Raw genomic sequence first — 24274 nt, 5'->3', positions numbered from 1 at the left:
GCTGTGAGTTCACAACCTAAGGACGTGAGAGTGAGGCACCAGAAAGGTTGTGAGTGTGTGTTAGAGAGGGACAGTGTGTTGTGTCTCTGCACGGTGTGTAGTGCAGAAGAAGACTCGGTGATGTAGCGTGTGTCTGTGAACCCAACCTGGTGGCGTCGGGAGAGGACGTCAAGGCTGGAGGTGGACCTGGGAGTCCGAGGTACAGGTTGTGAGTGAAACAGTGGTCTAATGGAGTAGGAGCAGGAGGCTCCATGATGGTGTCTGGGAGCCGGAGGTTCCTAACAGTAAGGACAACAGGATGAACTTGGTAAACTTGAGACTCTGAAGTCAAAGGGGCCAGAATTAATGGTATGTGGAGGAACAAGTAATAGGTTTATTCCATGCTGAAAAAAATAAGAAAGAGAACACAACATTTCGGCCATGGAGCCTTCTTCAGGTGTGAGAGAGACAAGGCAGTAGGAAAAGGTAATGTAGCAGGAGAACAAAGGCTGGGAGGGAGGAGGAGACAGAAAGAGAGGCCAATCAAGAGGTGTGAAGTCAGAATAGGTGCAGAGAGGTGTGAAAAGAAACTTCCAATGAATGGAGAAAATTTAAAAGAACAGTAGTCTGTCATTAAGAGAAGGGAGAAGGTGTGATCCTAGCTGCAGAATTATTTTGGTTTCGGTGGTCTTTCTGATGTATGAGTTCTGAAAACCGTCTTTGAGAACACAGACGGAGAGATTAGAGTGGTCGTGGCCGTCAGAGGTGAAATGAGAAACAATGGGCTTGGAGAGATCTTAAATCTTTACAGTTTCCGAGTCTCCTTCCTGTTTCTCCAATGTTGATGGCTGGGCATTTACTGCAAGAGATACAGTAAATAAGGTTGCTGGAGGTACAAGATGCCATCTGGGTGATATGGAATTGTCCTGAGGGGCCTTGAATGAGTATGGTGTTGGATGTGTACTTGCAGTAAGAATTCCATTGTACCAGTACCGGTTACATATGGCAATAAAGTTCAAGTTCAAGTTCAAGTTCAAGGTGATACAGCGAGCTCTGTTGCAAGGGAAAGTGCCTGGTGTGGATGGTTGTTGAGGGCGGTCAAGGGAACTATGAACAAGGAGGTTACGCAGATTAGGCGATTGGTGATATGAGATGATGGGACGATTAGAAAAGAGGGACCCAATGGAGGGATCATCCTGTAGGATGGAAAAGTTGTGGTTAATAGTCCTGGGGATAGAAAGTGTGTTAGGGTGGTAGGGAAGCACCAAAGGAATGCGGTTGCTACGGCGGGAGTTCCTGATCAGGTTGATGGTCCGAGGGGTGTTTTTGGCTCAGCCAAGGGCCCTGTCAATCACGATGCTGGGGTATCCTCTGTTGATGAAAAAGGAATTTGAGGGCTTGGTTCTCAAAGTCGATGTCGTTGCTGCATAATCGTCGTAGCCTAAGGAACTGTGAAAAAGGCAGAGAGTTTTTAGTGTGTTTGGGGTGAAATGAGCTTTACAGGAGGTAGCTGTGTGAATCCATGGGTTTGTAATAAACCGAAGTGGAAAGTCGGGGGTAGTTAATGTAGAAGTTGATGTCTAGAAACGGAAGAGTAGTGGAATATATGTTAACTGTATATTTGAGGGACGGGTGGAAGTTGGTGAAATGGTGCAGGAAGCATGTGGCGGCACTGACGCAGTCATCAATATATCACTTGTAGAGGTCAGGGACATAGCCAGTGTAGGAAGCGAAGAAGCATTCTTCTACCCAGCTGACAAAAATATTGGCATAGCTGGGTCTCATTCTGGTGCCCATGGCAATTCCACAAACCTGTTGGTAAAAAAGATTATTGAAAGAGAATGCGTTCAGTGTGAGGACCAATTCTGCAAGGCGTACCAGGGTGTGGGTGGGTGGATCAAGCACTGTGCATTTGTCCAGCGTGTGCTTGAAGGCTGTAAGGCTGTCATTATGGGGAATGACGGTGTACAAAGATGTAATGTCCATGGTAAAAATGTAGCATTCAGTGCCCTGAAATTGGAAATCATTAAAAAGTTGGAGCGTGTGGTTGGTGTCTTTGATGTAGGAAGGAAGACCTTCAACCAGCGTCTCATGAGGCTGTCGAGAAAGGCTGAGATGTAAGTAATTGGACGGTTACATGCTGATATGATGGGGTGTCCAGGGGTGTCCAGTTTGTGGATTTTGGGGAGGAGGTAAAACTGAGATACCTGCGGATGTTCCATGATGAGCAGGTTCACCTCCTGGGGGAGCTCATTACTGCTGATAAGAAGGGAAATGTTGGATACCACTTCCTTTTGGTAGTCAGTGGTAGGGTCCTGTTGGAGATGGAGGTAGGGAGAAGTGTCAGTTAGTTGTCTAGAGGCTTCAAACATATATAGATCCTTACGCCACACCACAACAGTGCCTCCTTTGTCCGCTGGTTTGATGACGATATCATCCCTGTTGTGGAGAGACTGGAGTGCCTGATTTTCTCCTTGGGTGAGGTTAGACCTGTGTTTTCTGGGTATACCTGTGTTTACAACCCTCTGCAGCTGGATCCTAGACTTCTTCACCAGCAGACCCAAGACTGTCAGGATTGGCAACCTCACCTCCAACACAGTCACCCTTAACACCGGTGCCCCTCAAGGCTGTGTGCTCAGCCCACTGCTTTACTCCCTGTTCACCCAGGACTGTACTGCTAAGTTCAGCACAAACACCATCATCAAGTATGCTGACGATACCACAGCCGTGGGCCTGATCACTGACAATGATGAGACTGCCTACAGGGAGGAGATAAAACAACTTGCAGACTGGTGCCGAACCAACAACCTATGTCTCAACATTAGCAAAACCAAAGGGCTGATTTTTGACTTCAGAAGACAAGGAAAAGTTCACTCCCCCATCTACATAGAAGGGTCTGCGGTGGAGATAGTGAATAACTTCAAATTCCTAGGTGTTCACATCTCTAAGGACCCTTACATGGACACTGAACACCTCCAGTCTCCTCAAGAAGGCACAACAGCGGCTGTACTTCCTGAGAAGGCTGAAGAAATATACCTACATCCACTGATCCTCACCAACTTCTACAGATGTACGGTGAAGAGCATACTGACCAGCTCCATCACAGTCTGGTACGGCAACTGCACCGCATCTGACCGTAAGGCACTACAGCGGGTGGTCAAAACTGCCCAACACATCATCGGCAGTGCTTTATCATCCATCCAGGAAATATACAACACCAGGAGTCTGAAAAAAGCCACCAAAATTATGTCTGACCCCACTCACCCCAGGCATAACTTGTTTGTTTCCCTACCATCTGGCAGAAGGTTCCGGTTACTCCAGTCGCACACAACTAGACATCAAAATAGCTTCTTCCCCAGAGCTGTCAAGTTGGTGACGCCCCCACTCCCTCCCACCATATTATGATCTCTCCTAACGTCTTCCTATACCCACAAGGACTGTACTCCTACACCACTACACTCACATGTAAGCCGAAATTGTACTGTCCCCTCGATAGTAAAAATGTACCAGTCATAATAATATTTAATATTCATTAATTAACCATACTATTTTTAACCACACTATTTTTGCACTGTTCCAAGAATTACCTTGCACTGTTTTTGTCCTGTTATATTTTCTCTGTTTGTGGAATTTTGCACAGTTTTGATTACTTGATTACATGTTATTTATGTTATGTTATTACATGTTACTGTTATTGCTATTGTGTTACTGTCTATTGTCTTATCTTCTGTCCTATTTATATACTGCACCTGAGTGACTAGTGAGAAACACTTTTCATTATACTATGCACCTGTGTATGTTTAATGACAATATAGTTGAATTGAATTGAATAGAGAGTGCCTTGGGAGCTTGATAGGGGCATTGGTTAATGAAATAATCAACTGGTGGAAAATGGCCAGAGGGGGGAGTCCAACAGCTCTGTTTGGGATTAATGGTTTTAATGACATCAATAACCGGGTTGTTATCAGCTGCCTGTGAAGAGGAATCGTCAGCAAAATGTGAGGCGTATCCTGCGGTAAAAGCGATTGAGGTCGACATTGGTCTTGGGGATGTCCAACTTCCTGGGAACTGGTACAAAACTGAGGCCTTTGCTGAGGAGGGATCGCTCATCCTGTGACAGGGAAAGGTCAGAAGGTATGACATTGTTGTGACATTAAAGTTAGGATTTGTGAAGGTGTTTGGGGTGTTGATGGTTTTCTTCTGTAGAAGGTGACTGAGTTTTTTGTCCTTCTCTGTAGTGATAAACTGGTAGAGTTTAGAGTTGAGAGATCTAATGAGGTTAGTCATGAAGGGAAGATGATGTGGAGCTGTCAGCCGTAGAAATTCCTTAGCCTCTTTGATGTTGTTGTCAGATACGATAATCTGTTTTTTGAGGGAGAAAATGGTAGACATCATTAGTTTCCTAGAAAATTGTTTTAGAAGTCTCTGAGTGTTACTCTGGGTGGTATCAGAGTCAAAAGAAAAGGTATTAAATTTAAGGCAAAATCCTTTAGGGATGGTATTATGTCGACAACATCTGTAAAGAAATAGATGGTGGTTAGAAAGTCTGGTATGTGGAGTCATGTATCCTGTTACCCCAATGAGGGGGCTAGTGTGATCACCAATCTAGGAGAGTGCATCTAAGATAAAGAAAAGGAACCTAAAAGAGCTTATAAAGGGGTGTGAAAGGGGAGAATGGAAGTGTGACCACGCCAATGCAGTGTCAACTACCCCCATGGATAGCACAACAATATTCAAACAGAGGTCATGCTTAGGGTTCAAGGTCTACATTAGGACATCCTCCTCCATCCTAAAAAACTCCATACTCCTTCCATCAAAATATTGTCCTCTTTCGCTCCTAAATCTCATGTAATTTTTTGGATGCTATGATCCAATTAAACCTACTTCTGCTCTTTCCCCTATTTATATTACTTTACATTAAAAATAGAAAAACCTGCTGATAGTCATCCCAGGTCAATTTGAGCAGTACTGATCATTCAAGATTACCTTATTTTATACTAGCTCGGGTTAAAATAAGGAGGCTGTAAATATTTACTTGTGGAAAGCTTCTTTATACACAGCAGTTTTGGTTTTGCCTCCTGGAGCAAAGATGTGAAGTTGTTTTTCACTTCTTACACGTGCACATCCAACATAGTTGTCCATGTGAGAAGCACAATGATTCCAGGTTCAAGACCAATTTTTCGAGTGACTAACCCTGCGCTTTGTTGATAGACATAGTGCAACTGAGTCTAATGGGAAACTGAAGACGTTTGAACCTGAATGGAAGATCAGATGGAATTATTGGCATTCTTGGAATGAGCACATCTTCTCCCTTGAATGATCCAGAGAGTATTGATGCTTCAAGCACATATGGATGAAGCTTTTTGATCACTAAGTGAGTTCCATTGCAGTTTTGGGGGATCCAAATTTTGTAAAAGCATGACGGGACATCCAATTTTGAGAGAAAACAATGTGAGGTGGAACACCAGTTGGATGCAATGTGTTAAAAAAAACTGCACAGACTATTGGACAACATCATCAACAACAGTATCAACACTTTTGAAAACTTTTGCTTCACTAGGCATCTTTTTCAATGTTCGATCACTGATGTCATCCACTGTATCATTTTTCGGCTCTAGTATTGCTCTTTCACTAAGCCAATTGGTGTTGCACTCAATCAAAACCTGTGCAAGTACTGTCCCTTTTGAGATGTTGCAAGTTGGTGAATCATGTCTGACCAGATCAAAAGGCAATTTAAATGTGGAATGGGCAGTCCTGCCACCAGCAAAGAGGGTTAAAGCTATACTTGATGATGCCACAGCAAGGGCAATGTGTCCTTGTGAACGCAAGTTTGCAAGGAGTAAGTTAGTGACAAATGTCTTTCCAGTTTCACCTGGAGCATCGAGGAAAAAGAATCCACCATGATCAATGGCATCTAGAATTTTTCTGTAGACATTTGCTTGATCTGATGTGAGCTTTGTTTCATTGCTTGCAACAAATTCCTTCAACTCTTCTTTGTTGTAGGACATTTCCCTGAGCATTTCCTGAGAGATGCCACTTTTTTCTGTTCTTGGTTGAGGCAATCCAAATTGCTTCAGTTCTTTGCCTCCTAATGAAAGGAGCTTGTCTTGAATTTTCACCAGAGCCTCATTGAAGATAATATCATCATATGAGGCATTTTTATTCAGTTTCTTTGCATGGTACAAAATGTCTTCATGTTTGTGGGTTGGAAAGATGACATGCAGTGAACATTATACAGAAGAGATCTCTGAGTATATAAGGTGAAGCAGTCAATATAGCCTCTGTAAGAGCTTCATCCCAGTGTTTGACATCTTCTAGAAGTACATGGAGATTGCAGGCTTCTCTGTAGGTTGAACACACTCTGCCTTCAAATGTCCCGAGTCATTCAAAGGAAGTTGGACCTCTAACATTGTGAAGTAGTAAATGCACGTAATAACATACTTCATTGTTGGGATGAACAGTGTAAACTCTTCCTAGAGCTTCCTCTTCCTAGAGCACCAGATGCTTTGATTGCAGGGAATCCTTCAATTGGTGTTCTTGGTTTCCATGATCACAGGGAATGACGGTGTACAAAGATGTAATGTCCATGGTAAAAATGTAGCATTCAGTGCCCTGAAATTGGAAATCATTAAAAAGTTGGAGCGCGTGGTTGGTGTCTTTGATGTAGGAGGGAAGACCTTCAACCAGCGGTCTCATGAGGCTGTCGAGAAAGACTGAGATGTAAGTAGTTGGACAGTAACATGCTGATATGATGGGTTGTCCAGGGGTGTCCAGTTTTTGGATTTTGGGGAGGAGGTAAAATTGAGATACCTGCGGATGTTTCATGATGAGCCGGTTCGCCTTCTGGGGGAGCTCCTGCTTGGTCTACCTGTTGCCATGTTCTTTGATCTTCTGTTTTGGTTGGGGAGCTTCAGCTGTTCGAGCTCTTTGTGCCTGTAACTTTGCTTCTCTTTGTTCTTCTGTTTCTAATAGGTGTGCTGCTTTGAATTTTGAAGCATCTTTGGTGGACCTACCCAATGACCCAGACCTCTTCTTGGGTGGCATGTTTTGATCTATCTAATTTTATTAAATGGTTTATTAGAAGGTTTAAATTCCAGGTGCTTTGTAGATATAGAGAGATTAACACAACAACACAATTATTTGTGAGTTTGTGCTGAGTAATATTGGATAACATGCCACCGCCTGACATAATAATACGCTGGACAAACATTCGAGGTCAAATTCTTCCATGAAGGGGGTACCTTTAAATAGGAGATGATGGCAGCAAAACATTTTGGCGAGTCCTCTCTTTAAAGCCATGGCCAAATACGAAGACAGAATGTACAGTTATAATTCAAACTGAATTAAAAACTACACATCCCAGATGTGCAAATGCGCACTTTTTTTGCAACAGAAATACATAGAGAAAATAAATCCTTTCTGACATCTCAAATCAGTTTCAATCAAGCTCTCCAAAATGAACAAGAAAAAGAGCATTTTCAGAGAGCAATTACACTGTGTTTATGTAGAATAAGTGATTAGATTTATGAGGTTAAAACTAAAATTCAGTCTGCAAATTAAGGCAAATGAAAATTTAGGACGTTAAAGTGCTAGAGGTGTAAATGTAAAAATGCAAAAATACACATGAGCAAAAAGTTTTAGAAATGGAGCAGGTGTAACTTTGAAATAAGCAAACAGAAAAAAAAAACATGACTAGACATAGTGCAGAAGAGGGATACAGGAACATTTGCAAAAACTGAGATGTGCAAAAAAAATCACAGAAAGGTGTGTGTTACAAAAGAACATGCAAACATGAAATAGATTTGGCAAAGAGTGAAGGGCTTGAATAATTAGGTGTATTTCTGGCAGGGAGAGTATGAAGGTTTGATGGGATATAGTAAAAAAAATTAACACATAAAAAACATCAATTCTGTCAGAGAGCCTTACTGTTTATGAATTAATAGCAAAAATGGTTTCATGGAGGGCTTCTCATATAGCTGGGCATTCAGGTAGATTGCCAGACAAAAGGATTTGTAAATATATTTTATTAAAGCAAGTCCGTTTTTTAATAAAATACATTTTTCCAAGAAAGTTTAGCCTTTGTCACTAATGAAACCACTAAATAAAGATATAAATATAGAAATCTAAAGATTTTCTTATTCAATGTTGGTAGCAGGATGAACTGTCAGCTTGAGCTAAGTGTATATTTTGACACAGAGTTGCTGCAAGATGTTAACAGTATTTAGAAATGACTCATTTCAAGAAGAAGATTTTCAGAATAATTATAAATCTAGCAGGATAGAGTAGTCCTGAAAATAGGTAGTTAGATTGATCAGATTAGTATGGAAATCCATGTAGCAAAGAGGGTGTGAGACAAACTAGTATACTTAAGATCTTTTTTTTTCTGAACCAGGGAAAATCTGATTATGTTTCTCTATAACAATAATAAAAAACTTTATTTTATATAGCACCTTTAAAGGTACCATCTCAAAGCAATGCAGTAGGTGTAAAAACAATTATGTACAGATTACAAAGTAAATACATATAAGAAAGAAATTCGAAAATGAAGCAGATACAGACACTAAATAAGACTTCTGAAAAGAAAGGTTTTGAGGTTAGATTTAAATGCACTCAGGGTAGGTGACTCTGATATCACTGGGGATAGGCATACTTTCGACAATATGACAGGAGATGTTATAGGCCGCAGAGGAAGATGATGAAATGAGGATTGTATTTTAGATTTTGTGTAGTTGCTAGCATTGAACTGTGTGTTGGATGCACATGAATTGAAGGAATGGGCAAACATAGCTGATGCTGATCCAGAGCCATTTAGAGGCAATTGGTTTAAAAAACTAACTAGGTATGGATACTGATGTGCAAGAGAGGTGGAAAGGCTGTTTCCTTAAGCCAGCCCTATAAAATAATTTGTCCTCAGTGAGATGCTGCCATCTCATAGTGAGGTTGTATCATTGTGCCTTTACTTTAGTCCATTCTTTAATCTCTTTATCTAGTACAGAGGATTTGGATCCTATCCCAGCAAGCAATGGACGGAAGGCAGAATACACACTGGACACTGTCCTTCACGGGACAGACAAACAGACACAAACACACACACACCAGGGCCAGTTTTCCCATAGGCCAATTAACCTACCAGTATGTTTTGGACTGCGAGAGGAAATCATATCACACATATGGAAACCCACAGAACCCAGAGAGAACATGCAAACTCCACACACACAGGACAGCAGGAATTGAACCTAGGGCCCAGTGCTGCAAGATAGCAATGCTAACCACTTGGCCACCATTAGAAATGGATGGATAGCTTAGTTATCTTTCTAGTTCACAGATTTACATGCATAATTTAATTTTGAAAGCCACTGAGACGTCTAGTACTATTGTTGTATTTATGAAAACAAACATACAAAAAGCATGCTAACAACGGTGCCATCCTATTCCTTAGTTAATACATTTTATTTTTATAAACAGTTAAAATTGTTAGCAAAATATTTTGAATTATATTTTACCCTATTTTTTCTTTAATTTTTTATTTAACTTATTTTCGGTTAAGTTTTAATCAGATTTAATGTATATTTGAACAAAGAAAACATATTTTGACAAGATGCGGGAAAAAGTGCAACAATTTATTACAGTGCTAAATTTAATATTATTAATTAGTAATAGTTTATCCTAACACCTAACTTTCTTAATTAGATGTATTTAAAACAATGAACTAAGTGTAACATAACATTCAGAAATACAATTGAGAATAGTTTTCTGGTGTTTGTATAGATGAAACTTTTCTAAAATGTAAAACAAAATTAAAGACGATTAAAATCTGTAATCTTTCCACATGCATTGTCATTAGAAAGTAAAAGTTCCTGCTTTGCCAACGATGGTATCAAAAAGTGGTCTAAGTGATGAGAAACCTGTGCTTTATGATAATTAAGGGACTTAGAAGTAAAAGAAAATGATTTATGTTGTTTAAGTTTAAACACTAAGTTAGAATGCAGACGCAGTTGGTGCCATTCGCACTCCACACTGTAAACAGTATTGTGTAATACTGAGCTCTGTCGGTGCCAGCCCGCCCATGACAGAGAGAAGTGGGCAGTACACTATTTTCAGAGCCTCTGATTGGGAAAAAAAAGACCTGCTGATCTGTTCTACATACCAGGAAGAGAACAGAATATGATTTTTTCTATTCGAAATTAAGAAGTAAAAACCTTACAGCGTACACAAAGATTCTAAGCTGATCATGAGGAAGAAAAATCATTCGCATAAAAAGTGGTTATTAACTATCGAAACCTATTTTTATAGCTTTTAAAGTTGTGCAATGTCTAAGTTAAGCAGGAACACATCATTATATCATATTTTTTATTTCTTTTTTACAAATAAAAAAAATTTTTTTTGCCCAGCCTAACAATAATCGAAAATCGAATAAAACATCAATTTACCACATGCTCAGCATGTTTGGAATGTCACACGTCCACTGCTGCACTTGCATTTTAAATCCTGTTCATCTAAAAACAATCGGGGACGGGGATTCCCCTCAGTTTGATACGGAACGTGCCGGGTTTTCAATTAAATGGCCTTTTCAGCCTTTATTGGCCTTGAAGGTGAAAGGTTTTATGTTAAAAACCTAACCTAGGGTAAGATGTACTTGTGTGCAAAATTTCAGGTCTCTAGGATGAAAAATAAGAGCGTGCATAAAGAACAAACAAACATTGTGCTTTATAGATGATGAATTTATGTAGTTTTTTATATTATAACTATAGTGAATTGAAGTCCTATTGAATTGAAGTCATATATTGGATCCCTTTATTTAGAGAATTGGAGCAGAGATGACTGTGAAGAAACCTGATACATGTGGTCAGAATTCTGAATGACAGTAACAGTCAACCCAGTGGATTTCTTCAGAATGGACAGTGAAACACGAATGAGAAGGAACAAGTGGAAACTACATGGAAGTTTATTTAAAACTGTTAACTGCAGGCACTTCTTTACATAAAGGATTGTAGGGGTGTGGAACAAGCTGCCAAGTCATGCGGTTGAAGTGATACCCTGGTTTCCTTGATGAAATGGCTAGATAACATACTTAGTTCAATGGCCTGAATTGCCTGCTCTCATTTGTAAATAACGTGTTAATGTTTTTCCATTTGTTTATAACATTCCCCTTTAAACAAGAGTTTGAGTGTCACTGTATTTGATGCAATTTAGAAATGGTGTCAAATATATGATGTCAGTCATAGGCACTACCCTTGTGTTTTTACAAACATTCAAATACATTTAGAAAAATCTGCTCAGCATATACTTTTTCATGCAAAGAGATGTGTTCTATCCAGTGAACTTGATGGATATATTTTATTGCATTACTTTTTGAACTTTTTGTAGCAAGGAGCAGGGCACATGGCATTTAGTTTTGGAGGAGGGAAGACAGAGGTTTAGATCATGAAGGAAATCACATGGAGTTTCAAAAGAGAGAAGGAGTTTCAGGGCATGAAGGAGAATGTCTTATTATGAATGTTGTAGAGGGTCATGGGAAAATAAGGAGAGCTTAATGTGAAACATACACAAATCAAAAGATGAAAGAGGCAAATTAAGGTTTATTTTTTCACTTCTTTTGTTTTGGATTTCAGGCTCAAACTGGGACCTATAAAATTGACCCATGAAAGATGTCAGAAGCAGGTACAGTATTGAACTTATATTAATCTCAACAGAACCTTCTGTTTTTTACCATTTCTGTAACGCAGGAGACTGCATTGTTAAGTCTGTTGACATTTAACTAATGGATATTCTCCAATGTACAGTATTTACTCACCCTCTGCATTAATGCCAGTTTAGTTTTCTTCAGCACTGACTAGTCAGTGAAGTTCCAGTACAGTGAATGTCCCGAGGATATTAACACAGTTAGGGCTGTGTTACAGAAGGGGACTTGGTTCATTTTTCCAGCTTTCTATGGCAGAATATACTGTATACAGGTGCCTGGTTTCAGGTGTTAACAATAAAACAAAATAAAACACAGGTCAGTCAGGACATTCATTGTATGGTAATGAATGGGGAATATTATACCAGGACAGTATAAAGAGCCACACATGCTTAGACATATGTGTGAGGGACCACACTATCTCACTGAGAGATGCCACTCCGGGCATGCTAGTGAGGGGCAAGAAAGAGAACAGATTGAAGGCAAATGTTAATTGCAGGAGTGGACTAGTGTCTTAAGGTGCAGCTAGACAGATGTCCATGTTGTGCCCAGCTGTGGAGGAGGCAGCTCTAATTCAAAGCAGCAGAGAGTGCAGGGATGCAGGCTGAGAATGGTGCTGTGGACTAGGATGGACAGAAGAGTAAGCCGTATGTATAAATGGTGTGTGGGCTGCTGGCATGGAGTTTGTACACCAGCTTGACATTTATTATTTGTAAATTTGCTCCATGAAGCAAAGAACCTTGCGCCCGACATGAGACACAAGCCCACTACCCTGAGATTATGAGTCTCATGGTCTACCAACTGAGCTAGTTGGGACACGATGGTTACAAGGATGCTATAATGGTCAGGCAGCTGCAAATGAAATGCAGTTTTTTTCTTTCTTTTTCAATGGCTTGTGAAATAATTTACCATGTCCTCTTTCAGAGATGTTTGTACAGTAATGTGAAAAAGAAAGTACACCCTCTTTTAAAAAAATTATATGGTTTTACATATCAGGGTATAAATAACAATCGTCTGGTCCTCACCAACTTTTATAATTAGACAAATCTAGAATCAGATAACAGTCAACTTCATAACAGATTTCACTATGTCATTATTTATTCAACAAAAAGTAAGCAAAAATGCAGAAACCATGTGGGAAAAAATAAGTACACCCTTATTGCTTCCATAGGACTTAAGAAGGTAATTAGCAGCCAGTTGCTGCTAATCAAATGCATTTGATTAGTTGATCATCAGGAAGTGTGACCACCTCTATAAAAGCAGCACTTTTAGCAGTTTGGTAGTCTGGAACATTCAGGTGTGTGTTAACACTATGCCAAGGAACAAATAAATCAACAATGAACTCAAAGAAGCAATTGTTGCTGGTCATCAGTCTAGGAAGGGTTTTAAGGCCATTTCCAAACAATTTGAAATTCATCATTCTACAGTGAGAAGGATTATTTACAAATGGAGAACATTCAAGACAGTTGCCAATCTTCCCAGGAGTGGGTGTCCCAGCAAACTCACCCCAAGGTCAGACTGTATAATGCTCAGAGAAATCACAAGGAACCCAAGAGTTACATCTAGGGATCTACAGCCCTTGGTTAACATGTTAAATGTTAAAGTTCATGACAGTACGATCAGAAAAAGACTGAAAAAGTATGGCTTTCGTGGAAGTTTAGCCAGGAGAAAGCTCCTTCTCTCCAAAAAGAACATTGCACCATGGCTTAGATTTGCAAAGTTGCATCTGAACAAACCACAAGATTTCTGGAACAATGTACTTTGGACAGACGAGACCAAAGTGAGGATGTTTGGTCATTATGCACAGCGCCATGTTTGGCAAAAACCAAACACAGCGTCTCACCACCAGCACCTCATACGAACCGTCAAGTACGGTGGTGGAGGGGTGATGATTTGGGCTTGTTTTGCAGCACAGGACCTTGGCACTTTGCAGTCATCGAGTCGACCATGAGCACCTCCTTATGCCAAATTAATCTAGAGACAATTGTGAGGCCATCTGTCCGACAGCTAAAGCTTGGCCGAAATTGAGCCATGCAACAGAACAATGATCCCAAGCACACCAGCAAATCTACAACTGAATGGCTGAAAAAGAAAATAATAGATAGATAGATACTTTATTGATCCCGTGAGGGAAATTGCAGTGCAACAGCAGCTTTACACAGACAACACAGCCACAGTGTAACGAATGATACAATAATAATAATAGTACAATACATACAATACAATCAGTACAGTCAGGGGTGCACTAAAAGAGTTACTCACAGTCCGGACACACAAAGAACAAACTAAAACAGAACAGCACGCGGAAAAATCGTATCACACATATGAATATAAATATAGATGTAAATATAGATATAGATATAAATATAAATGTATTGCACGGGTCCCTGGCATATATTGTAATACGAGAAAAGTTGTAAACGAGTTGTAAACGAGAAAAGAAAAGAAAGAGAACAGATGTAGCAGTAGATGTGTAGATGCTTTCAGTCCAGAAACAGGTCACTGTCAATGTTGCCTCTGCCCAGACGCAAGGTGGATGCATTGTACAGTCTTATGGCAGAAGGCAAAAATGACCTCCTGTAGCGCTCCCTGTCGCACCGTGGATGAATCAGTCCATTGCTGAACATGCTCTTCATTTCCACAAGCATGTCACAGAGGGGATGGGAGACATTGTCTATGATGGCCTCTAGTTTGGACACCATTCTCCTCTCAGCCACTACCTCCAAGGGGTCCAGGTCAGACCCAATGACAGAGCTTGCTCTCCTGATGAGCTTGTTCAGCCTTTTAGAATCCACTGCTCTAATCCCAGTGCCCCAGCATACCACTGCGTAGAAAATGGCGCTCGCTACCACCGACTGATAGAACATATGTAGCATCTTACTACATACATTGAAGGACTTGAGCCTCCTCTGTCCCTTCTTATAGATGGCCTCAATGTTCTTGGACCATTCCAGTCTATCGTCGATGTGCACTCCCAGGTACTTAAACCAGCAAGTCCACCATCTCCACGCCACTCTCGTGGATGTAGACAGGAGTAGGTTTGACCTTTTTCCTCCTGAAATCTACCACCAGTTCCTTTGTCTTTGTTACATTCAGTTCCAAGTGGTTCACCCCACAGCACTCCACAAAGCTGCTGACCAGTCCTCTGTACTCCTCCTCCTGCTCACCATTGATACATTCCACAATTGCAGAGTCATCTGAAAACTTCTGCAGGTGGCATGACTTTGAGTTGTACTTAAAGTCCGAAGTATAGAGGGTGAAGAGGAATGGAGAAAGAACTGTCCCTTGAGGTGCCCCTGTGTTACTCACTACCTGTTCAGACACACAGTTCTGAAGTCTCACAGACTGTGGTCTGCCTGTCAGGTAGTCAGTGATCCACGAGGTCATGGAAGCATCGACTTGCATCTCCTCCAGTTTCCTCCTTAGAAGTAAGGGCTGGATGGTATTGAAGGCACTGGAGAAGTTGAAAAACATGATCCTTACAGTGTTGCTAGCCCTGTCCAGGTCCAGGTCTACATGCTGCCCTTTGCAGCATGTAGATGATCACATCCTCCACACCAACACTGGGCTGGTAGGCGAACTGTAGGGTGTTCAGTGATGAGCTGACCAGGGGTCTCAGGTGGGATAAGACCAGCCACTCTAGTGTCTTCATGACGTGAGAAGTCAGTGCAAATGATCTGTAGTCGTTGAGGACAGTGGGGCGCCCTTTCTTTGGTACCGGGACCAGGCATGATATCTTCCAGAGCACCGGGACTCTCTCCAAGCGCAGGCTCAGGTTGAACAGTCGCTGGAGCACTCCGCTCATCTGATCAGTACAGGCCCTCAGAACTCTGGGACAGATGTTATCTGGTCCTGTGGCCTTACCCTGGTGCAGCCTCTTCAGCTCCTTCTTCACCTGGTCAGCCGTGATGGTCAGCCTGGCCTGGGGGATGGTGCTCATAGCGCTTTCAGTGCTACAGGTGTTAGTGGTTAATGGTTAATAATCAAGGTATTGGAATAGCCAAGTCAAAGTCCAGACCTCAACCCCATTGAGATGCTGTAGCAGGACCTTAAGAGAGCTGTGCATAAACGAATGCCCTCAAACATCAATGAACGGAAGCAATGTTGTAAAGAAGAGTGGGACAAAATTCCTCCAAAATTATGTGAGAGACTGATAAACTCATACTGAAAACAATTACTTCAAGTTATGGCAGCTAAAGGTGGTTCTACAAGCTACTTAGTTTTCGCACATGGCTTCTGCATGTTGGCTTATTTTTTGTTAAATAAAAAATGACATAGTGGAATCTGTTATGTGTTGTTTGTTACCTGTTAGATTTACCTAATTTTAGAGGACCAGATAATTTTTTATGTCCTGATATATGAAACCATAGAATTGAAAGAGGGTGTACTTTTTTTCACATGACTGTATGTGCGACTGTTAAAGGATCATGTTGCACTATCCAAAGAACAACAAACGTTTTTTCTGCTTTCACATTCTTCTTTAACTCTACACTTCTCCTCACCCATGTTCACTTTCCTGTCTCTGTCTCTTACTCTTTCTCCCTGCTGTTCAGCCCAAGGTGTTGAGTTTGTGGATAATCACAGGGCCACTCTCATTCAGAGGGTGAACCCAGTTGACCCCATAGCGGATGAACTGCTCTCAGAAAAGATGATCCATCGGGAGAGCTACAACAGGGTCCTCACTGCTACAACCCCTCAGGACAAAATGAGAGAGCTGTATAAAGACCTGGATTCTGGGGGAACAACAGTGAAAAACAAGTTCTACACAATTCTGCAAAAGGACTACAGACATATTGTCAACGACTTAGGTAAGAGCACCATTCTCATTCATACTCACTCTTTTCTCTTGTTTTTTAATTCTATCCTTGCTTCTCACAATGTCATCTGTCATCATATAAAAATTCATTAGCACATAGCAAAAATGACAAACTTCACTTCCTTGCTTACTTGTATATAGTATGTAGTGTATATAGTGATTACCTGTGGAGTTTACTGAATATACTACAATCACTAACAACTATTCTTGTGTTAATATTTACTTTTTACTTGTATTTTAAAAGAACTTACTGTCAATATGCATAGACCTTATACAAGGTGGAACAACTATAGACAATGAGTCTCACTCATTCTCTAACTGCAAGACTCTACATGACTTTAACCAGCAAGAAAATGGATAAAGAGAAGGGAATAACAAATTCTCTTTAGCAAAAAACACAGCAAACCAAACTATGGACTTATAAAAACCCAAGGGGCAGAGGCCTTTATAAATTAGTGTGAACTGTGTGGAGGCTTTTATTTTAGAGCCGGTAAGCAGCTTAGCTGTTGATAGTGAGGGACTTGGGAAGAGGTCTAGTAAGTAGCTCTAAGAGGAGCTTAGGCTTTTGTTTGCTTTTGAGTATTTCTTTCTTTTCACTTTAAATACAATATTTTTACCTTATAGCTGTTTGTGTTTGTTTTACTTATTTAGATCTTATTATACTTAAAACATATAATTATTTATATGTTACTTGTATATAGTATGTAGTGTATATAGTGATTAATTGTGCATTTTACTGAATATACTACAATGACTAACAACTATTCTTGTGTTAATATTTACTTTTTATTTTAAAACGTATTTATTTTAAAACAACTTACTATCATTATATATAGACCTTATACAAGGTGGCACAACTATATAATTTATATACTCACATATCACAATGATTAGACCTATTCAATTAAGAGAAACACATAGTGTGATGTAAGAGTAGGTGAGCTCTAGATAACATGAATATGGATGGGTTTGATCAAAAGCAGTCATAGTCAAGAATGAACTACCAGTCACTATTACTTTAACAGAACAGGGAGTGAAAACTCTCTTTGTATTGTTACAGCTCCTTCACCAGAAAGCCAACAGGCTCCAGGTTCTCAAACACATGGTACAGGTTGGTCAAATATTTAACATTTTCAGTGCAAATGTTTCTTTCTTCCAAGTGCTGTTTAATCCAGTGTTATTTCACTAAACCACACAGAGTAGAGCTCCTGTGATCACCTGGGAATGGGCTCTGAACACCTTCAGAATGGACAGGTCACTGATGAGAATCTCAGCTCAGTAAAATGCTGGAAACTGGTGTAAGATAGAGCCCAGGGCTGGTCACTGGCTTTACTAAGTCAGATAATGGGTTTCTGTTCAATATAACATTTAAAGAATGTACAGAAAGAAATCAGAAAGAAAGCCAGTCTCACTCATTCTCTAACTGCAAGACTCTACATGACTTAAACCAGCAAGCAAACAGATACAGAGAAGGGAATAACAAATTCTGTTTAGCAAAAAACACAGCAAACCAAACTATGGACTTATAAAAGCCCAAGGGGCAGAGGCCTTTATAAATTAGTGTGAACTGTGTGGAGGTTTTTATTTTAGAGCCGGTAAGCAGCTTAGCTGTTGATAATGAGGGACCTGGGAAGAGGTCTACTAAGTAGCTCTAAGAGGAGCTTAGGCTTTTGTTTGCTTTTGAGTATTTCTTTCTTTTCACTTTAAATACAATATTTTTTACCTTATAGCTGTTTGTGTTTGTTTTACTTATTTATATCTATCATCCTGCATACAACAGGTGTGTTGTGTGTCCTTCTTGGACACTAATTCTACAGACATATTACACTGTCAGTATTTCTCCTGCCGTCTCTGACTGTCCCTTTACTATCGTGTTCTGTCTGTTTTAGGGTGGCTGCAGACACTGAAAGACAAACACAAGAAAGCTCTAAAGGGGAAGTTTGAAGTTGTGTCTGAGGGAATTGCTAAGCCAGGAGAGCAGACCCTCCTCGATGACGTCTTTACACACGTGTGGATAACTGAGGGCAACTGTGTTGAGGTGAATCATGGACATGAAGTCAGACAGATAGAGACCGTCTCCAAAATCACAAAATCAGAGATCTGCTCCATCAAGTGCAGTGATATTTTCAAGCCACTGCCAGGACAGACCAGACCCATCAGGACAGTACTGATGAAGGGAGTTGCTGGCATCGGGAAAACATTCTCTGTGCAGAAATTCATTCTTGACTGGGCTACTGGAAAAGACAACCAGGACTTTGACTTTATATTTTTTCTTCCATTCCGTGAATTAAACTTGATCGAATCAGAAATGAGTTTACAGGAGCTAGTTCTGTATATCTGCCCAGAACTAAAATCCTCTGATAATGTTTTAGATGGCCACAAAGTCCTGTTCATCTTTGATGGTCTGGATGAAAGCAAACATCCTTTTAACTTTAAAACAAACCAGAAATGGTCTGATGTGAAAAAGCAAACTTCAGTGGACATGTTGTTAACAAACCTCATCAAGAGGAACTTTTCTGACGATGCCTTCATCTGGATCACTACCAGACCGGCTGCAGCAGGTCTGATCCCTGCAGAGCTCATCTGCAGGGTGACAGAGGTCCTGGGGTTTGAAGACCAGCAGAAGGAAGAGTACATCAGAAAGAAATGTAAGAACAGAGCTCTAGCAGACAGAATTATTTCACATATAAAGACATTGAGGAGTCTTTACATGTTGTGCTATGTTCCTGTTTTCTGCTGGATTGTAGTTACTGTTCTGGAGCACACATTGGAAGAGAGCAGAGGGGCCAATCCAACAACACTGACAGATTTCTATACATACTTTCTGCTTGTCTTACTCACAGCAAATGAAAATAAAGAAAATGTCCTCAAATCAAATCAAGAAGCAATTCTGAAGCTGGGAAAGCTGGCATTTGATAGTCTAGAGAAAAACATAATTGTTTTCTATGAAAAAGATTTGAGAGAATATGCCATTGATCTCCACAACTCCTCCCTTTACTCAGGGGTGTGGAAGGAAATATTTAAACAAGATTCAGCCTTATTTCAGGAAAAGGTGTACTGTTTTTTACACCTTACTGTCCAGGAGTATTTTGCAGCTCTATATGTTTTCAGTTCCTATCAAAACAATAATAGTAACCCACTAAAGAAAACAGTTCTGGGTGTTTCCAGGTTGGGAAGAATATCTCTATTCAGCCTGAATAAAGGTGCTCTAGAAAGAGCCATCCAGAGCAGGACTGGTCACCTTGATCTGTTTGTCCGATTCCTTTTGGGGATGGAAATGAAGAACAACCAGGAGCTTCTGAAGGGATTCCTGTCACACACACAAGATCACTCCAGTGACATCCAGAAAACAGCAGGATTCATCAAGAAGCTCATTAGAGGAACTTCTTCTCCTGAAAGATGCATGAACCTTTTCCACTGTCTGAGTGAACTGAAGGACAAGTCTTTAATGGATGAGTTCAATGTGACTCTGGATAAAGTAAAACGTTCAGGACAAACACTCTCACCTTCCCAGTGTTCAGCACTTGCCTATTTCTCACTGCTGTCCGAGAAAGAGCTTGATGTCTTTGACATGAGTGAATTTGCTACATCAGAGGAATGTGTACGGAGATTGCTACCTGTGGCAAAGATAACAAAAACCCTTTGGTAAGTACATCAGATTTACTTCACATACAGAATAAGATGTTGAGTCAATATTGCCCATATGAGCCGTCTTCTGGCTAGGTGCTTTGGGGAGTAGATGTGTTCACCTCATGCTTTAGCACACTTTTTGTTTTTCATTGTTAAAACCCATAATTATTTTTACTATTTTAAATTATTTATTCTACACTACATAACATTGTTTAAACCTAAACCTAAATGCAGTTTGGAAGAGAAAAGCTTGCAGCTTAAAACTCAAACACTCCAGCTACAGGTATCATTCTAACTTCTTTGGCTGATACAGCTGTAGTACTGTATGAATGGTGGCTGTATTTTCAGAACTGGAAAGCCTCAGAAAAGCATTGTCTTATCTGCTGACTTTTGAGGTTTATCGTGGCTCTGAGTCACAAACTTGACTGCACTAAATTGGCTGTAAACGTGCAGGGCCAGCAAATTCTCAAACTGGAGCCAATGACATTGTGGACAGTGTCTCAGATCTGAAGGTGGCTCAGACTCAACTGCTGTCAAGACCAAGCTGACAGAGCGAGAGAACTGTAATAGGAGACAAGATCTACAGATTGTGAGCTTGTCTGAGTTAATTGAGGGGTCTCATGTTACTATTTCTTCTATGTGTTTTTTGTTTTTGGAGCTGCTGGGGCAAGATGTAATTGAGCTTCCGGTTCTTGTGCGAACAGCCCAGGGCCTTGCCTTGTCATCATGTGTTTTCATCAGTATGAAGTGAAGGAATCGGTGCTGCAGGCAGTGAGGATCTATGCAAGTTTCAAAACCTCTGTGTGTTCTTTTTGTTCTAATAGTGAAATATAATAACGTGTATTATATTGACATTTTTATATATCACTCTCTTAAATATTAAAATCATATAAAAAATAAATAAATGTAACAGAGCAAACATGAATATTGTCAATGATGGGAGTAAAAAACTGTTCTACCAGTTATTTGGAGACAATACGGGATTTAAAGATGCCCTTTAACAGAAATTACAATTGAGGTTAAGTGCATATTTGCTTTTAAATACTAATCATAACACTGTATAATATACTTCAAAATTAAAATCTAAAATAAGAAAGTGGTGTTAATAAAACAATCAACATTTTAAACTAGTGGTGTTATGCAACAATCTCCCTCCTTCCCCTTCTTCCCCACTTTGATGATGAGGACACTTAGACCCCTGCAGAGTGAGAAGTGTGGAAAAGTGGAGGAGGGAAACAACAGATGAAACATAAAAAAGTGGCATTTGAGATCGTGAGAATTTCAGTGAGACATGCTGTAGTACGAGTTATACTTTACTTGACCATCATGCTCTTAAGCACTCTTATACATTTGCAGATTTACAGTTCAAACCTGAAGAGCAGTGCTTTTCACTGTAGCAACACAAACACGTTTTAACTTAAACTTAGTTAAACCAACAAATGTGATTTTTTTTAAAACAGGAGATATTTACCTATTTCATATTGATGTATGATTACCACTCTAAACACACACCAGTAATGAAGCTGCACTGGCTGTGTAGGGCAGTCTTCTGCAGATTCTTTTGTACATCGAACCTGCAGTAGAATTTATTCAGCTTGTTGGGGGGGAAAGATATCATCAGCTGAAGCAGTTTGTTTCACCTTGTAGTCTGAGATTAGTTGAAGGCCTGGCCAGATGCCTCAGTTTTCTTTGATTAGTTTATTTTCAAGTTTGTTCTTATATTCAGGTTTGGCCCCCTTTACTACATTTTGGAATTTGTATTTGCCAGATTAGAAACCGGCAACATCTCCCTCTTTGAAAGCTCTGTTCTTTTTTTCCCCACAGTGTTTTAATTTCCCTGTTGAACCAGGGCTGATTATTATTGCGCACAGTGAATGATTTTCAAGGAATGTATACACTCTCCCAGAAGAGAATATATAATGTTTCTGTGTCAGTAAGCTCATTAAGATCCAACCAGGCCTCCTTAAACATGCTCCCGTCTGTGGTATCAAAACAATGCCTTAGCACTTTCTCAGTCTCATCTGACCACTGTTTTACACTTCCTATTATTGGTTTACATGCATTGGATCTGTTTATATCTTGGGATAAGAAATGCTGCAGTATGACATGACTGACTGAAAGAGGTGTGGACTTATTCTCGGTATGACCATAGAATAGTGCGCAGCACCATAGCAGTGTTCCAGTGTTCTGTCCTTCCTAGTTGCAACCTCTATCTGCTGTTTTTATCTGGGGAAAACTGTCTTTGGATTCGAGTGCTTAAAATTTCCCAAAACAATGACTGGGGAATTATGAATTTTTAGCCTCAGTGATTTTCAACGCTAACTGTTGGATAGCAAAAGTAATTTGCATCTGGTGCATTATAAACAGCTTAAGTAAATGATTGGCTGTCCAGTCTGAAAAAAGTAGAGAGAAATCCTGCAGATTTACCATGGAATCTGATTCCAGATGAACCTAACCAGGTGAAACAGAGCACAGAGCAGTTAGAGTAATCCTGTCTAAGGTTGAGTTGCTTATTGATTACAGTAAATGAGCAAAGCCAGTTCATCCATCTTGTTTGGCAGAGAGTGCACATTTTACTTTCTTGATAGCGGTTAGCTGAGATTAGTGTTTCTAAGCTGGGTATGAACTCCAGTTCATCAGACCTGTTTCTTAGTCTGGGATGGGATACAAGTGCACAAGATACCTACAGTACATTGTTCAGATCAATAAAGTCACTTGATGAAAACGAGCGCAGCTGGCCCTAATTAACTCCCATTACCCAATTACCACACCACACCCCCTCCTTTACTACTTAAACCCTCTGCTCACCTTGTTCACTGCTTGGTATTAGGAATCTTTCCACCTCCTGAGCTCTTGTTGCTGACAACCTTCAACATCTTGCGCTCGTGGATCTTGCCTTTTGGACCCCTTTCCAGCTTGTACCTTTCAACCATGCTTTCATCTTGCCCTTCTTGGATTCATTTTCCTAACTCTCCTCTCTGGACTCGACTACACCTGGACCTATCAACTACTCTCCTGCCTCGCCCTTCTCGGGCTTGTTCACCTTGGACTCCATTAGAGACATGCACAAGGTTAGTTTTACTCGCTATAACAGGTTTTAGATTGAGATTAAGTACCCTTTCATGTAAATCCAGTAGATCCAGTCATATTTTAACATGAATATAGTAAATTCAGTAAAATAAAACCAATGACAAACAAAACACAAAAAGCAAACACTGTGTCACCCTGGTTGTTATGATCTTGAACTTGCACCTGAGAAGGAGCAGCCAGGTAGACTCCAATTTTTAGTATCTGATTCAGTTCAGTTTATGTGTCATATGCAAAAGTTCAATGAAATGCTAATTTGCATGTGTGAGTCTGGACGTTTGAGCCTTGGTGCTCCTATAATGCTTATAAGAGGGAAGGGGAGAGAAAAATGAGAAACCGGGATGACTGGTATCTTTAATGATACTTCCAGCCTTCCTTAGACAGCAAGTTGTACAGATGTCTGAAATAGAAGGGAGCTGTAATGATGGACTGGGCTCACCTGACTACCCCTTGTAACGCCTTCCAATCAGAGCTGCTGCCAAATCACACTGTAATACCACATGTGAGCACACTCTCAATAGCACACCTGTAAAATGTGATAAGGACAGTTAAAGATAGACCAAACTTTTTCAACTGTCACCCATTGATCATAGGGGTGTGATCCCCAACCTGCTTTCTAAAATCAATGACCAGCTCTTTGGTTTTGCCACCCTACATTGAGGGAGAGATTATTGTCAATGCACCACTCCACCAGTTTCCTGACCTCATCCCTGTAGGCTGTCTCATCATCACTGGTGATTCAGCCAATGATGGTGGTGTTATCAGCATATTTGTCAATGGAGTTGGAGCTGTGTCTAGCCACACAATTGTGGGTAAATAAGGAAAACAGCAGGAGTCTAAGCACACAGCCCTTAGGGTCAGCTACTGTATATTCACAGTCAGCGTGGAATAAAGTTTTCCATCTATCCTCACAGTCTGTAGTCTCCCAGTCAAGAAATCTATAACCCACCTGCATAGAGAGGTGTTGATACCCAGGTCATTCAGCTTCCTGACTAGTCTGGAAGGAACTATTGTGTTAAATGTGGAGCTATAATCAGTGAATAGCATTCTGATGTATGTGTCTATATCATCCAAATGAGCCA

General features: G+C 40.4%; 1 protein-coding gene across 11 annotated transcripts in view; it reads left to right on the top strand.

The window, feature by feature from the left end:
* LOC148647106 (NACHT, LRR and PYD domains-containing protein 3-like) overlaps positions 1 to 24274 on the top strand; it is a 140909-nt gene that overhangs the window by 8001 nt on the left and 108634 nt on the right. For 9 of the 11 annotated variants that reach the window (XM_088609334.1, XM_088609332.1, XM_088609335.1 and 6 more), the window contains exons 2-5: positions 11592 to 11640; positions 16213 to 16467; positions 17536 to 17586; positions 18365 to 20120. In XM_088609334.1, coding sequence (XP_088465460.1) covers positions 11628 to 11640; positions 16213 to 16467; positions 17536 to 17586; positions 18365 to 20120 — 2075 coding nt within the window. In that variant the 5' untranslated portion in view covers positions 11592 to 11627. Of the gene's footprint in view, positions 1 to 11591; positions 11641 to 12144; positions 12320 to 16212; positions 16468 to 17535; positions 17587 to 18364; positions 20121 to 24274 lie in introns of those variants that run through there. The other 2 variants (XM_088609328.1, XM_088609326.1) reach the window with 2 other exon arrangements.

This window comes from Lepisosteus platostomus, chromosome 16 (genome assembly GCF_059453375.1).
Source record: "Lepisosteus platostomus isolate fLepPlt1 chromosome 16, fLepPlt1.hap1, whole genome shotgun sequence".
In the NCBI taxonomy this organism is placed as follows: Eukaryota; Metazoa; Chordata; class Actinopteri; order Semionotiformes; family Lepisosteidae; genus Lepisosteus; species Lepisosteus platostomus.
This window is presented reverse-complemented; position numbering and strand designations above follow the sequence as displayed.